The sequence below is a fragment of the Tamandua tetradactyla genome, chromosome 3, assembly GCF_023851605.1.
Source record: "Tamandua tetradactyla isolate mTamTet1 chromosome 3, mTamTet1.pri, whole genome shotgun sequence".
NCBI lineage: Eukaryota > Metazoa > Chordata > Mammalia > Pilosa > Myrmecophagidae > Tamandua > Tamandua tetradactyla.
The window spans coordinates 190,620,125-190,638,101 of NC_135329.1; the positions used below are offsets into that span (position 1 = coordinate 190,620,125).

Genomic DNA, 17,977 nt, shown 5'->3' on the forward strand with positions numbered 1-17,977 from the left:
TGGATACATCTCAATAAAATCACATTTAAAAATTAGAATCCATGGCTTTGAAGTTGTGGAATGTAAATCTTTTATTAAAACAGTTGTCTTTCCACAGTAGTAAAGCTTTGGCACATACAGTATAAAAATAATCACCAACCATAATTAAACCAAATTCCTCTTATCAGCTGCATACTAAGTGTTTTCAATTCAATTTTTTCAATATAAAAATACTGGGAAAAATTGATAAATAACAGGTAAGAGAAAGATATTTCTAGGCAATCGCTAGAATCATTCAGAAAAATGAGTACTATGGATATTTTAAATATCACAGTAACAAGGACATGCTGTTCCTATGTTATGGCAGGCCAGACAGTTAAGTGAAAGCAGAAGTGTTTGGGCAACTTTCCTACTTAAAATTTTAGTAATGTCACTTCAATGCATTTGGCATCTTGGTTGGCTGCATATACTTCCCTATTGATTCCAAACCAAATCACAAGTTAGAAACATTTCACTTAGAATACTGAATGGTATTGAATACTTTGGAGCAGAACAGGCAATGTGCTGCCTCTTTTATAAGAAAAGTCTCAAAACACTCCCAAGGTGATGCTTGGAGAAGCTGTGAGTTGAGCTGAAGCTGGAGAAGTTACTCCAGAGCAGAGGGCTTAAGGAAGAAACACTCTAAGATGGGGTCTTCTAACATCACTCCAGTTTTAGATGGATCTTGGCAGAGGGACATGCTTGTTCCTCTGGGATGGAAATATTATTCTCGGGAATCTTCTCTGTCAGCCTGTACATCTAACGGCATGAAGCACTCAATTGGGCAGTTGACATTCTGTTAAATGGAAGAACAATTAGTGATGAATAGTGTAAAGTATACAGGAAAAAAAAGGGGGGAAGGGGACCTCTATGGCAGTTAAAAGAATATTACTTTCTAGCTCCAAGAACCTAGGAACATACTGAACAATAAGTGATGTTCAAGAGTTTAGTAGATTATAACCTAAATTGTGTTACAGGATACATTATTCCACTCTTCAGCCGTTTATGAGATTTTTTTAATTAGCAAACATCTGGTACCAGCAGGTAAGCGACTCCCTCCTATGAACCTAATTCAATTGAAGAGGGAAATATTCATGGCGCAAACACACTCACAGTGTTGGTTCTCTGATGGTATCTCTGGGAATACTGGTTGTAGGAATGGCCAGTGGAGCCTTCCGGGCTGGGTTCGGCTCCAGGCCTGCGACAGTTGTCACAGCGCCAACCCTGAGAGGACAGAGGCACGGAGATCAGTGGGATTTATGATAAGCTCAGGACATTAAAATGCAATGTTTGAATTAAAGAAGATTTTCAGCTCTTATGCAGGGGTAAAATATAAGCAATTAATCCCTAAGGAAGCTCTGATAATGATTTCATGCATTTATAAACTCTTCAATTCCATTTTGGCTTATTACCCATGTCTTAAACCTGTCTCGGTCTATTTATGCTTTTTTGTTCTCCTTAAACGTCCTCCTCTCTCTTTCTATTCAAATACTACCCATCTGCTAAGTCCTATCCCAGTCCCAACTTTCTCCATCTAGCTTTCTGCACTAGATAGGAGAGTTTTTCACAGAACCCTACAACTTCTAAAAGGGACTTGATGTTACATGAGATTACCCTCATTTTATACCCATTTTATAGGTAAGGATACTGAGACCCAGACTTGCTCAGAGGGAGAGGGGAAGTCGTAGAAAAAACCACTGGTGGACTTGAGGCACCGCCCAGCTTGTTGACACCTACCTTGCTCCTTTTACTACCCTTCACTGCCACTCCCTACGCTCCCATAGCTGGTGAGGCAGTAGCCTTTTAGGAGATAGAAATGGGACCAAAATGGGTCAGTGAGGCTCCTTTGGGAATTGTTGCTAGAAACGCGAGGAAACGTGTTCTCTTTCACTGTTGCTCCTAAGCTCGTATGAGGTAAGACTAGAGCTGACAGAGGTCATTTACCTCACCATCAGTGGAACTTGCTGGAGAATATAAAGTCAGTAGCATTTGCTTCAGATGCCATTGCTGAAGCAGCTGGAATCCAGAGGCACCCAAAGTCAGTAGACTCTGAGACTTTCAGTTATATATTACTATTATTATTATTTTTGCCAAAGTTAATTTGAGTCGGGCTTTTCTTTTATAGGTCAATGAACACAAACACTCTCACTCTTATATTGGCATTTAAATTATTATAGACATATTTCTCCAATATAAGAGCACATTCTCCATAATGGAGAACACAGTACTAGTAAATACTTATGCATCAATGAATATTACATACAAAATGTAACAGTTCTCACTCCTGTCTTTAGTGTTTTACTTAGCATTTTACCTTAGAACTGAACAGACTTCACTGAGGAAGGATTTTGCATGTATAATTGATGAGGAGGAGATGTCAAGGTGTGACCTCACATCTACTTCCCAGCTAATTCACTTTCTGTCACACAGTTCTATATCCAACACATTACCAGAGGCAGCTGAGTTCTATAAGCATGGTCTCTTTAAGCATTAAGGAGAGAGAAAAAAAGTTGGCTCTCCAGCTTCTCCCCAGTCAAAATGAACCCACTGTCACATCTACCACTCCACCTAACTTTAATCTCAGGGTGGAGCAAGATCAGAGTAGTTTCCACCAATTTCCCCGGGTCCTCAAGTGGAAGCAGAGCCAGGTCCTTGAAGACCCTTCCCCTGCTATCCAGTCAATCTTCCTAAAGACCATTTTCCATCACACTCCTCTTTTTGGTAGCTGTAATTGCCTAGTGGCAAACGCAACAACCAGTGACACTCACCCTGGGGGTGGAGTGTGTTCCTCACGTACCAAATTTGGGAAACAGTTGGGAAGACCAAGTCTTCACTGAAATCAAAGAACTGTTATGTTCCATTGCTTTTTTTTTTTTTTTTTTTGGATTACAAGAGTTATTTTACTTTGAAATTTCAAGTAATATTAGAGGAAGACAGCATTTTTTTTGTCTTATCACAGATTAGAAATGATTGGGAGTATTGGCTTAAATAATGGGCTTTCAGGGCCCTCTGAAATTCTCTTCTCCCCATCTAATTTCTCAGCACAAGACACCAGTCAGATGGTGGACTAGCCACACATGCTAGCCCTATCCTATCTCAGGGGTCTGCCTATCCTGGCCTCAGTGAGACAACCCCGCATCTCCCCTTCCCCAACCCTTTCTTCAACTCTTAACACCAGCCAGTTTAAGCTTCTCTTTTCCTTGCAGTCTTTTTTGCTGATTCCAACAGACCCTCTCCAGACCTTCCTTAATTGTTTTGAGTATGCACCATATGCTAATTTAATCTATCCAACGATATCATTAAGACTCAGGACCATTTCCATTTCCTTTCTGTGTCCCATATTATTTACCACAGAGCTAAACTTGTAGCTGGAAGCTATTCTTGGATTGAGAGATAGCACAAAGAAGTAGTACTTTTTTATAGTATGGTGTTACTCAAGATATTTAACCACAGTGCCACAGGAGCACCTGCCCATCAGAATGGAGCTGGAGGCCCAGGGCCATGCAGCATTTAATGCTTTATTTGCTGAAGCATGGGTATGACCAGGCCTAGTTGGCCAGGGAGGGGCTGAACTAGCTAGGGATGGGGAGGAATACTCAGGAGGCATGGCAGCAGCTACATGCCAACAGGAAATGAGGTATTTCAACATTTTATAAAAGGCACTGCAGCACCTGTGTATGTACCACACAGACAGCCTAACTTAATCATCCACACAGGAGCCTCCCCTTTTCCTTATCTAAACTGCAGGGAGTCTGGCACATCTGATCTTACCCGCTGGCCTCCAAAGCATGTGCAGGAACAAATGGCCCCAAGGTATTCCTTCTGCCACTGTTCTCCTATACGGTATGTCTTCCCATCATCATAGCATGTTTTCTCATCTACAGGTAGGCAACAGTCAGAAGCAAAAGTGAGACAAGAACAGTAACAGAGGCCTGATCATTATAACGGGGTGAGCTCTCTCTCTGCCCTGAATTTGTATCATCATGGCCAAAAGCCTATATATTTATGTGAATCATCTATAAGAGAGGTGCTGCTCTATAGATCTTATTAGGGTAGCATTTCCCAAAACTATATCTAATAAACTGGAAAGGTACTCAATGGGAGGATGGAGATCATATTTCAAAAGTTGAATCTAAAGAGCAATGAAGCTCTCTTATAACACTGCACCACAGATAATGGTCAAAATGCTCAGGTTGGAAAAGTGCTAAAAGGCCCTGTAATAACATTAAATCATGAGTCATTTTTGAAGCTTGTCTCCGTTTTCCCAAATCAAAAGATTAACAAACCCATCGTTCACTCCTCAAAGAGACTTAATGTCTCCAATCATTTCTGGGAATGAAAGTTACAGCCCAGTAATGAAAGGGGTAGCACTTAATAAGGCACTAAAAATGATCTGTGACGACATACGAGGATCACACTTGAATTCTCCTTTTCCATTTCCAAGACATGTGCAGCTCATCATCTGGCCATTTTCTCCTTGATGATCCCACTTTTCTCCAATCTTATAGTTCACGCCATTGTCATGGCACCATTCTGTATGGATGGGCAAAATCAAAAACAAAGAGATATTTGTGTGCTGAGACTGAGAAGACAGTGACATTGGGATGGGTCACGGGATTTTAAAATCCACATAATTGGAAGGAGTGACAAAGAAAGTTAAAAATCATAATCTTCATGATGGACCACTTTTGGGGGCTGGATTTTAAAATATTACTTTTGCCATTTAACATTTTCCGGGATATTTTACGATCCGATTGATTCCACCATAATCTTGTCAGGCAACCAAAGAAGAGTCAATGATCTTCATCTGAGTTTTTGTTATTAAGGTTTAAAGTTGTAGAAAACTAAGTAGGATTGGAGCAGTCCTTTAAGAATAGATCATATATTTAAAAATCACGTTTTGGATCTGCAGAGACCCTGGATACAAAGTAGTCAATTAACCAGGAAAGAAAGATCAGCTGGTTTCTACAGGCCACAACCTGTTTCACGTAAATGGGGACAGAAAAAGAATAAACCTAAATAGAAAAATAAAACAAGAAAAAATGATAAATCAGTGGTTATTTTCCTATGAATAAAAGGAAAATATTCTGAGGAATATCTTAAAAGTCACAGTTTTATCTTTTTTAACTTCTATCCATAACTAAGATAACTTTTTAAACTCTAAGACTTGTACTAAAACAAAACACAGTTGATAGATTTGTATAACACAATACACTAATTATTCTATTTTATCGAATGTTCAACCAATCCTTAAACTTTAATAAAAGGAATTAGATAATTATGACATCTGACCAAAGAATATGTAGAGTGAGCCAAAAAAATAATAAACTTATAAAACTAAGTTTCAAAAAATGAAATAAACTTATATTTTGGCTCCCACGATTGCACCTAAGTACTTATATACATAAATTGTATACAAACTTCAAGGAGTTGGCAGTTTCAGAAGTCAAAAACCACCTAGTTTTGATGATAAATGCTAAAACTTCCAACTCCTAAACAATATGACCCTCCTTTTGCTCTCCCTTTTCATTTGCAGATGGCCAACCACAATGCTTTACATTTTTAAAATGTTTTTGTTTTTTTATTTTCATCTGGATCACACCATTTCATCTCTACAAGTTAAGTAAAATATTTTGAAAATCTTAAAAAATAAATCTCCTATGTTTCATTTTCCCAGGATATGATTTCCAGAATCATCCATAGGGGGGCTTATTTATAAAGCTTAATGAGTAATACTTATAAAAATTAACCAATTGTCAATGATAGATCTCCTGAAAAGTATAAATGAAAGGTTTATAAATTCTGATTCTAAATCTCAAAGCATAATAGGTAATTCTTCAAATCATCTTAACTGAAAATCATCATAAAAAATTAAATTTCTTTAATTTGGAAATCAAATATTTTTCAGTTGAAGCTGATTTATCTATAAGTGGATTATTTTACTCTTTACATTACTTAGCAAGATTCAAGCTCTAAGTTTGTGTGTGTGTTTACAACGAAAGGTGTATGTTTGGTTCATGTTGAAAGAAAGAGTATTTGTGAATACAAATGTTCACCTCAGACCTCACTCAATATTGAAGATTAAAAAGATTTAGGCTTCTGATACTCTTTACTAGCACTGGCTCTAAACAGTTTGACTTGCTTAATTTCTTTTAACAGAAAACTTCAAAAATTATTCCCATCATCAAATTATTTTAAATGCAATGTTATGTCAGCATATAACCCTTGAAATGAAGCAATAATCAACAAGTAAAATTTCCCATCACTTTTCTATGATGCAAAATGTTACTTTAAGTCAAACAATAGCCTCTTGTTTGCTTCATGTTTGGAAGAACCTGTATCTGCCAAACATGCTTCCTGGGCACATCACTGTGAGCACATGGAACTGGAAGAGATGGATGGACAAGTGGATGGACAAAGCAAGCTACTCACTAGATGAATCGCATCTGAAATGACCACTGCCAAAGCCTAAGCACTGGCATGAGAGTTTAAAGCCAGATTCAGAAAGTCGCTCCCACTCCTCTCCGACGGCATAATGGGCAACCGTGTAAGGGTCGAAGCACGAGTCATCTGCAGGTTGCATCAGGCCTTCATTGACTGCATGAAGAAAAGCAGGGAAAAGCAAACAAAACATCTCATTTATGGCTTGAGACCATACAGAAGAAAGCAGATTTGTTTTCTTTTAATCTACAACAAAAACCCAGCAGCACTAGGAAGCTTTCATCGGTTCTAGCAGTACATCAGCAGCTCTAATATAAACAATGCTTAGATGTAACCAGTGGACACTTGCCAAAGACATCTTAAAAGAAAGGCCATCTTTCATTTGTGACAACAGCTCTTAAAAATGATCTTTGCCGATAAATCTTTACAGAACATAAAATAGATCTCAAGGAATATACCTAGTTAGGAACATTGATGGTATGTAAAGGCTGGTGATACCCCTCTATCAGTACCTTGAGCTAGTTATTTCGTATCTCTCTGCCTCACTTCCCTCATCAGTAATATGGAGATAATAATATTTGCATCTCCTAGAACTCTCATAAAGATTACATGGGAGATCATGAATTCAAAGACTGGCCCTTTACCAGTACTTAGAACATGCTCATGAAATTAAGAATAATTACTAAAGGCCATTTTTTACTGATAATGCAGGAATCTTAGCATTTTTGCATGCCATCTTTATTATTGCATTTTTTTTTTTGCAGAATTTTGTATATTATCATAACGTTAGAACTACTTTACTTTACTAATAAAACTAACTGTTCCAAATAAGAAGAAGAGTGGGGCTTGACTGACTTAGGAATGAGTCATGGAGTCTCTTCATGTTATCCAAGACCTTGGGTCTTTTCATTTTGAAAAAGCTTACTTTAAAATAATCTATGTAAACAGAGCACACCTCAGTTATCCTCAAAAAATTAAAAAAAAAAACCTAACTTATTGTGAATTTAAATCCCAACTGGGCTGTATGTACTTGCATTTACAATGCAGAAATCAAAAGCTCAAAAGCAATAGATACTTGAAGTGCCTAATATTTTAAAAGGCACCAATCATCCCGGAAGACAGTAGAGTTTTAGAAAAACTAGGAATTCTGTTTCAAAGCCAAGAGAACCTGGTTAGAATGCAAAATATGGCTACTAGGAATAAGGAGTTGGAAAAGAAAATGGAAGAAGCTCAAACTGTTACTAGGGTTTTCAATATTCTGATAATAGCCAGGACTAAAATTCCACCCTTACTCAAGTTATGGAGGAACAAACCTTTTAAAGAATGATGTAGAAAAACATGTGTGCACTTAAAAATTCCTTTTATGTGGCATTCTACTAATAAAGCCACAAAAGGCACAAAGTAAGTATTATTGCGATATATACTACAACAAGCATGAAATGATTCTCACTAGTAAATAGTCAACTGCTTAATTCATAGATTTATAGTCATAAAATACCACAGTCTACTATCAGATGAGAAAGAAAGTTGAAATTAAGTAACTAGCCCTAAGAATAGAGCTTCTGACTTGGCAGGAACAGAATTTAACACTTCCTGCTTATACGAAATAGAAAATTCTCCAGTGGGAAGATTTGATATTCATTGTTTTGATTATTCTCCACCTCGTGTTCCTTGGTGAATCTTTACTGCTGCACATAGAAAAGCCAGGCAACATGCTACTGATTTAAAAGGACATTCCAGGTGCTAAAAAAAAAAGTCAATGCCCATTTAACCTCTATTGAGGCTCTGTACTTATTTAATCAGGGAAAAAAAAGAAAACTGAAATAGCATTACAATAAGGAAGTTCTTTGGACAGAAATGGGCTATGTGGGTAGCATTTTACATTAGGAGCAACCCCAGCAACCCCCTAAGCCTGCCAGTGGGGAATTTCCTTTACATACGAAATCTATTTACTTAGGAAATAAAAACAGCAGCAAGTGAGATGGAAAGGGTCTGGGAAAAGATATCAGGACACTTGTGCCCCTATACCAACTCACTTAGCAGGGACTCAGAGCATTGGACTAAATAATATTGAAGTCCCATCCAGGTCTCCCACTTTGAGATTCTGTTCGGTCTATGTATTTTGAAAAGGTACTGAGATAATATGAAGGGAAAACAATTGAACTCGAAGTTGCTCATTTACTTAGTGTCAATGTGTAGAATTATTTCCCAAAGTTAAAAGAAAACTACCACAAAGGAACAGTCAGTAGAATAAGCTCTGGGGTGGTCCAGAGTAGAGGCTGTGCTGAATGGCGCACATATTCACATACCAGAGTTGCCCACGGTAACAACCTCCTCCCGAACCTTGTGCCTTCTGTGGTCTTTTAGGGCCTCCACTATGATGTTGTAGGTGACCCCTCTGGTAAGGCCCGTCAGTGTGGCACTAGCAGAAGTTCCAGGAACTCGGAACTGCAATTATTGGGACAGCCAAGGTGAGGAAGAAAGCATTGGAATAGATACGGGCTATCCTAGTCTCTTATCAACAACCTTTTCTGAATAAACAAAGCAAAGGGAGGCTAATATGCAGGGAAGGTGTGGGGGCTCCCAACAAGTCAAGAAAAATGGAACCAAAGTGAGGAGCCATCATTTCTACCTGCCAGATTTTGGCAGCCTCATTACCAGGTGCCCTCCATAACTAGACATCACTTCCTCCTTGCTGTAGGCATGGATCTGCACAAGCCCACTGCAAACCCTGGCCACGTCCCCTTCACATTAAACATAGCTGGTGCCATTATATGGGGGATATATTCATGCTACACAAGAGGGCAAATGACCCCAAAATCGGGGTCCTTAAAACACTTTGTCAAATCCTCACACTCACGTTTACAAGAACATAAATGTCCCACAGTGTAATCAGAATTTTAAAATTCTGTACTTTCTAAATATAACAACACTATAAAAATTGTTATTGGCAAAACAAATTAAAGAACAGAAAGTTTTTGTTAGAGCATTAATCATTTATAATAGCTGAAATACACAGCTTTGCCTAAGTTATTTTTCCTTGTATATATTTTATTTAATGGGATTCTTCAAAGACAAATTATAAGGATAGAATTTGGATCCTACCACTATAAATTCAGGCAGAATATTTCTCTCCCTTCGTTTTGTCTTTATCATTAAGGAGCTTTGAATGTCTGAGAGTAATAGAAATTACTTCATTCTCTACTAAATAAAAGTTAATGCCACACCCTGATGCATCCTCCAAAGTAGGGCCACACTGGGATTAAAGATAAGAAATCGGCTTAATCATGCCACCTTTCAGAAGAGGTCCTAGAAGGGTAGCCACTCAACACTGGAGCTCAGACCACTTCAGCTACCTAGCTTACTCCTTTTGGGGCTGCCCCATCAGAAAGAAGGAAAAATGAATTACCTGCAAGGGTTCTTCATCAATGCCAACTGGCTGACATGAAATGATATACTCAGAACTTTCCTGGAATGGGGTCCAAGAGATGGTTGTCTGAGAGAGAGCTTCTTGTCCTGTAGAAGCATTTGGATTGAGTTCCGAAACAGAAGGGTAGAGGTTGTAGACCATGTCCCCTCTGGGGACATGTCCAATTTGGATCTCCTCATTTACATTCGGTGGAAATGGTCTTGGCCTATGTCTTATGGGGGTGGCCGTTGTGGGTGGTGTGGTCCGCCTAAAACCATGCTCCTCAAAGATCATTTGTTGCCCGACACTAGGCTGCTGACCGGAAGTGCCGGGAAGCTGAATACCGTTTCCATTGTCATACCCGGGATTGGTGACGAAAGGGGTCTTTTGAACTGTGGAGGGAACATCCAAGATCTCTGGTCCGTGCAGATTGGGGTGTGGAAGGGTTACCAGTTGGGGAAGCTCATCTAGCCAAGAGAGGTTAGAGCCAAAAAAGCAGAGCGCGTTAGTTAAGCTCCCCGAAGTAGCAGCAGTAATTGCTATCAATTCAGGCAAAATGACTGTTTATCAATCTGATTGAAGCCCTAAGAAAATGATTAGTTCTCAGATCACAAAACACTTTTTTCTGGAAAGAAATCTTGATGATTTTTTGCAAAGATTTCTTTACAGTTTAGAAAGAAAAAAGTGTTAGCAGAAATTCAGACATAAAGCTTTGATCCACTTAGCCCCATGGAAGTTGCCTCTGCGCAAATTAAATCTAATGGAACTGAAATATGCAAACTTTTCTTCTTTTTTTTACCCCCCCCCCCCATTAGAGAAGTGAGTCGTAAGAACTAGAATCGTAGGTTAATCATATCAGTGCCTGAAGTCTGAGAATTAGGTTTGGTTCAACAGTTTTTCATGATTTCAAATGGTAAAAAAAAGACAAAAATACATACATGTTTACTCTTAAACTTTTTCTACCAGCATATATATGGCTTTTCTTAATATTAAACTGAAAATGGATTAAAAAAGTAAGACATTATTTAGCTCCAAGTTTCAAAAAACCAAATCATGAATAAACACAAATCAGAGAGCCTTCTCTCCCTTGCCTTTCACAAAAGCATTTTAAGATTCACTGAAGACATAGAAGAATGGCAATTATGGAAACCTGGTCTTTCCGCTTTAATATCTGGTTGAATTTTTCAAGGGTGGGTGGCTGGAGTAAAGAAAAAAAATAAAACCAAACTCTGCACACCATAAAAGATTATTCCTGTTTTCAAAGAGTGCAATATATACGTGGTGCTGTTAGACAAAAAACGTTGCCTGAGAAGTGCATCAAAGCATGAAGTTTTTCACACTGCAAAATTGTTCATTGTTAAATGACTTTCTCCCTGTGAACTGGAAGGTGCTGTTTTTACCTGTCTTTTTTCTCCCTATCAGTGGCTCACTCTTCTGATTGTTCTTGAGGGCAATCACATAGATCGTGTACTCGGTACCTGGTTCCAGACCTGATAGAAGAAAACAGAAGCATCAAGATACGTCCGTGGGCTCAGCAGGTCAGATGGATGTCAGTCTCACTGGCAGAGGCCCCTGGGGAAGAGAACCCTCTCTCCAGCTGGCGGTCAGCTTCTAGATAGGTAAATTTGACATCACGCTTCTTTCATAAAACACTCAAATACTCTGCAAATGATGGCAACTTAGCAAATTAATTCTCTTGCTTTTGAATCCGACACCTGAATAAACACTTTGATGCTAACTTTTTCTGGGTATTATTTAATGTGGGTTATTTGCCTTTTTGAATTCAAGAAACTCTAGCAGCACTGTACACCACCAGTGAGATATAAATGTAGGAAAATTTGCTGCTGAATTATCTCCTTGGGTCTAATAACCAGGCAGCCCTTGATGGCAGGATCAAGAAGCTAAACTAAAGGTAAGCAGCTCTGCAGGCAAGAGTGGCCAATCTGTGTGCGGTGGTGTGAGGACCTATCTGATTCTATGGCCTTGTCCCCAAGGTTTCTGAAAAATCAGGGTCTCCTGATAGTATCTATGTGTTCCGCAGGGATTTTAAAGTACAGATGATACCCTAGACACAGTTTAAAGGTTTGCTCTCTTGGACAAAAATAACACCAGAGGCTTCTAAACTTTCCTACCAAATTAGGGACAGATAATTGGACATCTCTTAGTCCCCATTCTAGGCACACTCTCCAGTCTGGGTGGGTGGAGTCACTTTGCCTCAAGATCCCATCTGTGAAACTGGATGATGAGGGCAATGGCAGGTGGCATTTTGACAGGTCCCATGCAATCACCAGATGTAAAGAGAGCTGAGTGTGGGGTGAGGATCACGATTAGCTAGTGTCTTTGAAAAATGTCTTTTTCCAGACTGAACTGACAGGTATCTGAAAGGGGCAAAATTACAGCCAAAAAAAGAAAGGAAAAATGGATTTAATTATGCCATTAGGAGAGTATTGAACTTATTGTGTCCTTATGAAAGCACCCCTTCTAAGACATATTAAGCTTCACAGCTCCTATACAGAAAAAGCTTTTTTGAGAATGTCAGCATTAGGGCTCTCATTCTCATGGTCTAGCATCAAAGACACATTTGAGACTTGCTAAGGGCTTTGTCTAATTGTAGGAAGTACAGAAGGAAATGACAGCATGGGGGCAGCGATACCTGTAATAGTAGCTTCTGTGACACCAGGGCGGGGCCGAGGGACCACTTCTCTGGGAGGGGACCCAGGCTTCTCATACTTGATGATGTAGCCAGTGATTTTGGCATGGGGTGGCTGCCAGGAGACCAGCAGGGAGTTGGGTGTGGTGGCCAGGAAATGCAGGTTGGATGGCGCATCGATGGCTAAGGAACACAAAATCAAGTTTCTAAGAAAGTGAATAACCAAGAAAATTACTCCCACACTCTTTTCCCAGCCATTAGAAACAGACTCGGGAGCATCTGAGAGATCTCTCAATGGTATAATGATTCACTGTGGACTATAATACAAAAATATCAGCTTCACGTTTGCTTCTTAAGTTTTCCGTGGCTGATCACAGACAAATCTGTAGAAAGTGCGGTTACCTGTGGAGGCGTCAATGACCACAGGGGAGCTCCGGGCGTTGTCGTTCAGGGTGTACAGGTAGATCTTGTAGTCCGTGCCTGGTTGCAAGCCTGGGGTTTAAGAAGAGATGGTTTTCTGTCTGTTCCTGCTTTACCAGGAAGATTTTCCAACTCACCTGCAATTTTCATGGTTCGTCTGACACCCCATATTTATGTGGATCACATAAGTCGTCCACTACTGAACATAAATCAGAGCACAATATGGGTGTTAACTGTTAATAAGAAACATATCTGAAAAGAAAATCACAGATGCGGCCAAAGACATCTGCTAAAATAAATTGTGAAGTGCAGGAAATGCTGTGCGAGAAGCTGCCCTCTTGGAGAACGAGGGGCAACCACCTCTGGTGCGGGCAATCTGATACTCAGTGGTTTAGGATCTGAGGCCAGAATTTTAAAGTTCAGAAAGATCTAAATTGGTCCGAACATTGAAATTCTCTAACAATTCTGTTCCTTATTAAGCAGTGTTCTTTTTTTCATTTAATTATGCTTAAAAAAAAAACCTAACTATGCTAATACTAAGAATTGTATTTAGATTCTTTTGTTTAAAGCATTATGTTACAGTTGTGTTTTTTTAATGAGAAAGGGCACAGTGATGAATAAAACCTGTCATTTCTCTGACAAACATTACATGAAACGCTATATTCAAAGGACAAAACTTCTGATCATAGTATAAAGATGACTTTTTTGGCCACATTCTATGATTCTAACTATAGGACACTGTGAGAAAGTCAACATTATAGAGAGTATAAAAAGAAGATCATTGGTTGCCATGGTTTGGGGTAGGATGGGGAAGAGATGAGGAGGTGGCATACAGGGCATTTTTACGACAATGAAACTCCCGTATGATATTATACATGGCATTAAGCATTTGTCAAACCCATAGAACTGTATACACAAAGGGTGAACCCAAGTGTAAACTATGAACTTTAGTTACTAATAGTTTATCGATACCGGGTCATTGATTCTAACAAATGTATCACACCAATGCCAGATGTTAATAATAGGGGAAACCGTGTGTGTCGGGGGAAGGGTCTCTGGGTACTCTACTGTCTGCGCAGTTTTTCTGTAGAGCTAAAACTGCACAAAAAATAAAGATTTTATTCAGGGAAAAAACCTCAAGAAATATAACTGGGTCATCATTTAAAAGAATTGGAAATAAAAATTTAATCAGATTAAATGGTAGAATAAAATAAGCTAGTTTAGGTCACACGTGGTGTCTCACAAATGTGGCCCCTGCAGGGAGTCCCCTGACCTGTGATGGTGTAGCTTCTGATGTCCGGCTTGATGGTTCTCTGGATGGGAGGCTGGCCATTTGCTGGGATGGCATCAACTTGGAAGCCAGTGATGGTCTCAGTTTTCGTTCGCCAGCTAATGGTGATGGTCGTCTCGGTAGCATCCGTCACACGGGCCCTTCTGGGAGGGCTAACGTCTGCACAGAATCATAGCCAGGGGGTGAGCGTTTGCCCAGTTCATAGGTGCGACAGTTTGGTATTTTGAAGTTTTTCCTCATTATACAGTGTTGGTGATTGAATTATGACCCCACAAGAGGCTGGTTCAAGTCCTAACTCCCATCCTGTGGTGTGAACCCATGTGTAAATAGGACCTCTGAAGATGTTAAGAGTTGAGACATGGGATCAGTTAAAAGGATCTTTGAAAACCTATTTAGATGAGGCCAAAGGGAAGCAGGATGGGCCTTAATCTGTATGACGTGCATCCTTCTAAGGAGAAGAAACCTAGATAGAGAAGCAGACTACTGAGCAGGAAAAGTAGAAGCTAGAGATCACCCAGAGAATCACCATGTGATGGAGGCAGAGGGACAAGCCATGTATCCCCATGGAATGTGGCAACTGGCCCAGCATGCTATAGACTCTGGAGAAGGTATGGCCTGCAGACTTCCTCCAAAACCAGAGACAGTACATTCCTGTTGTTTACGCCAATACATTCCTGTTGTTTAAGCCGAATCACTCTGGGGATATTTGTCATAACAACCCTAGAAAACTGAGACATATATCCAATACATCCATTTCAGAAAATCCATGACTAATAATGTGTAGATTTTCTCTTGTGGAATCCAGAGATAAAGGTTGGCAGTAATTAAGAAATGTGAAATAAATTAATCTATCATACCTTTTTTTTTTTTTTTTACCAAAAAACTGAAAAGCTTTACAGGTGGTACCAGTGGTCTCCAGGCCTGGCTTTATAATGTCTACAAATACCTCAATTAAGTGTTAAAATAATTCATTAACTGTAGGTAAAAATACATGTTATGGGGGTTATAATAATATGGCAAGCCAGGAATAAATATTTACATGTTGCCTTGCTAATATTTTGCCATTTTTACAGGACTTCATATCTTTCCTTTCAACAGGTACAATGCCATACCTATCTTATAGATGAGGAAACCTTGATCATGTGAGTTCTGAAAGTTACTATTATGGCAGAAGACCAGAATCTGGGCCCAATTTGGTCCAATATGTATTATATTATTAAAACATAAATTTTAAAACATAAGCCAGTGTTTCTCCCAAACTTAATTCTAAGAAAAAAAATTCTAACAAGTAGAGCAAAAACTAGGGTTTAGTTCCTAAAACCAACATTAGAATATTGAAAAGTGATTCCATTTTATGTGCTAGTAGACTGTTCTCTGGAAAGGCAATGAAGGTGACAGCAGGAAGTCAAAAAGTGGTGATCAGTTTCCAAACTGGGAACCATTCAACTGTTAACTTAGAAAATCTAAGCTAGAAAATCATTTACCATTCTCTTATTTTTGTTTATACAGAACATTTGTTGATCCTGAAAAGTTTGATGACTTACTCTCCAGAGTAGTGACAACCCCCTGAGCTGGTCGGCTTGTCAGAGTGTCCTTGAGAGCATACACGCTCACTTCATATTTGGTGGCCACCTAGAAATGCAGGCGTGGTAAACTTTAGAAACGTGCTTTTCTGATGCACAGATTTTTCACATGAAAAATGAAAACAGTAGTTACAAAATACCCTAGTAAAACTTACAGTTTTAGAGCACTGTAAACTAGATTAATTTCATCCCTACCATGCAGATGATCAACAACATATTTAAATTAAATGAATTGAAAATGTTCTTAGGAGCTAAGCCCAAGTAAGCCATAACTTACATATTTATACTAAACTGATGAAAAATGAAGAAAATGTATATGAGCCTGCTTTTCTCCTTCATGACCTGACAGGTACAAATCAGGAATTTTTCAGATCATAGCAAGGCAAAGGGAATGCACCCCTCTGTCCCTGAATCTTGTAATTTGTCCTGGAATTGGCGTTCTGTTAAGAAGTACCTCACGTTCCTATGTTTCTGGCTAATATTTTGCATGTGTGTCTAAAAGGATTAAACATGTTTCAATGAGAGTAGAGTCAGATTGGTACAAACTGGAGAATATTTCTTTCTGGGGTAACAGAGCTCAGAAAATGCCCAACTAAAGTGGATTTATGCATTCAGCCAATGGATGTCTAACTCCCCTGCTTCTCCCTGCCCCCAGTGCACACAACCTTTTGAAATGAGCAGATGAGTCTAAAAAAGCTGTGCAAAATCCAAATCTATTTATAAAATTCTGTCTCCAAAAGTATTCTGGAAAATCTTAAGTCTCCATAAAGGAATTTTACTTTGACATGAAATTATTTTGATGGCAGAGAAGAACACAAGTAGATTTATTATGACATCCTATTTCCAACACCCTTTGAACTGCATATGATATGACCTACCTGTTTATTCCAATGAAAGAAAGTCAGGTCTTACCATTAGTCCTGATACCACCACAGATGAGCTGTCAGGAGCAAGGTTGATTTCTTTCATTGGTCCCGTCTTCTCCTTAGGGGTCACCCGTACCCGATATCCGGTGAGCTGGACATTGGGTGTTGTCCACTGGGCAGTCAGGCTTGTTGGAGTAACATGAGTGAACTGTAGGTTGGTTGGGGCAGGTATGGCTGTCGGGATGGTCATTGGTTAGAAGTTATAAGAAATGGGGAAAAAGGAAAATAAAACTGAATTCAAAGAGGTAGAATAGATTGTTCTTGCTTGGTTAGGTGGGTTCCCTAGTTGAGCAATGATTCAGTTCAAGAAAGTACAAGAAGAGATGCAAAATGAAGAAAGTATTTGCAAGAAAATATATTTTATATCCACCAATTCTCAGAAGCTCTGGGAACCCTTGGGAAAATTTCCAGACCCTAAGAGACTTTAGGTTTTAGAAAGGTTTTTTTTTCCCCACCCCTTAAAAAACAAAAAAAGTCAAATTGGCTTATCGGCCATTAGGATTGATTTTCCAGTTGTTTGAAAAAATGAGCAATAGCTTTTTTTCTATATAAACTATATTTGTATGGAACTATTTCACAAAGTGTTCCATCTAAAAAAGATAGAATTATGTTTTCACTGTCTCTTTATTTGGTCCCCTTGGTATATATCACTGCTAAATGTGAAATATTCTCTGTGGTACAGCATAAAAGAAAATTGGCTCACAACAGAAGCAGAAAAGAGAAGCAAGGAGCAACAATAAAGATTGCCACCTCTGATGTGTATGCTGTCATTAGGACACATCTTTAGCATTCTACTCTGTTTCAGAAACAAAGCACAAGAGGATGAAGTATTGTGGAAAGCATTTGCCCTACTCACTGCTTCCTGTGTGTCTTATTCACAAGCCTTTAAATAAACTATGATATCTCACCAGACAGGAAAGCTCTGACCCATGTATTTTCAACATCATGCATTTCTGAAATGCCCCAATTTGGGTTCCTTCTTTTAAAGAGTCAGCACTATGATGCTAAACCAATTTCCTTCATATATAGTAGGGAGTAAAACCATAGGAAGCCATATCTTAGGGAGTAAGCCACAATTTCAGTATCATCTCCAAATGTCTTGCTTTATGGACTTATTTCTAAGCCAAGCTACTCCAAAATTTCCTTTTACTGCTGCTTTTTCAACTAAATATTACCTAAACTGTGTTTACTCCCATTCCTCTTTAAAGAGATCCTTCACTGTTAGAGAGGTTTTCTTAC

General features: G+C 38.9%; 1 protein-coding gene and 1 long non-coding RNA gene across 13 annotated transcripts in view; one reads left to right on the forward strand and one right to left on the reverse strand.

Moving 5' to 3' along the window:
• Positions 1–46: 46 nt before the first annotated feature.
• FN1 (fibronectin 1) overlaps positions 47–17,977 on the reverse strand; it is a 64,668-nt gene continuing 46,737 nt past the window's right edge. For 4 of the 12 annotated variants that reach the window (XM_077155052.1, XM_077155051.1, XM_077155050.1 and 1 more), the window contains 13 exons: positions 16,725–16,912; positions 15,774–15,861; positions 14,212–14,388; positions 12,921–13,010; positions 12,522–12,701; positions 11,269–11,358; positions 9,869–9,975; positions 8,769–8,907; positions 6,451–6,615; positions 4,426–4,551; positions 3,790–3,896; positions 1,132–1,242; positions 47–814 (listed from right to left, as the gene is read on the reverse strand). In XM_077155052.1, the coding sequence (XP_077011167.1) occupies positions 743–814; positions 1,132–1,242; positions 3,790–3,896; positions 4,426–4,551; positions 6,451–6,615; positions 8,769–8,907; positions 9,869–9,975; positions 11,269–11,358; positions 12,522–12,701; positions 12,921–13,010; positions 14,212–14,388; positions 15,774–15,861; positions 16,725–16,912 (1,640 nt within the window). In that variant the 3' untranslated portion in view covers positions 47–742. Of the gene's footprint in view, positions 815–1,131; positions 1,243–3,789; positions 3,897–4,425; positions 4,552–6,450; positions 6,616–8,768; positions 8,908–9,868; positions 10,336–11,268; positions 11,359–12,521; positions 12,702–12,920; positions 13,011–14,211; positions 14,389–15,773; positions 15,862–16,724; positions 16,913–17,977 lie in introns of all 12 variants that reach the window. The other 8 variants (XM_077155049.1, XM_077155046.1, XM_077155045.1 and 5 more) reach the window with 2 other exon arrangements.
• On the forward strand, positions 12,566–17,648 carry LOC143678064 (uncharacterized). Its single transcript, XR_013173038.1, has 3 exons — positions 12,566–12,815; positions 15,328–15,371; positions 17,421–17,648. It is a non-coding gene; the product is annotated as an uncharacterized LOC143678064 (long non-coding RNA).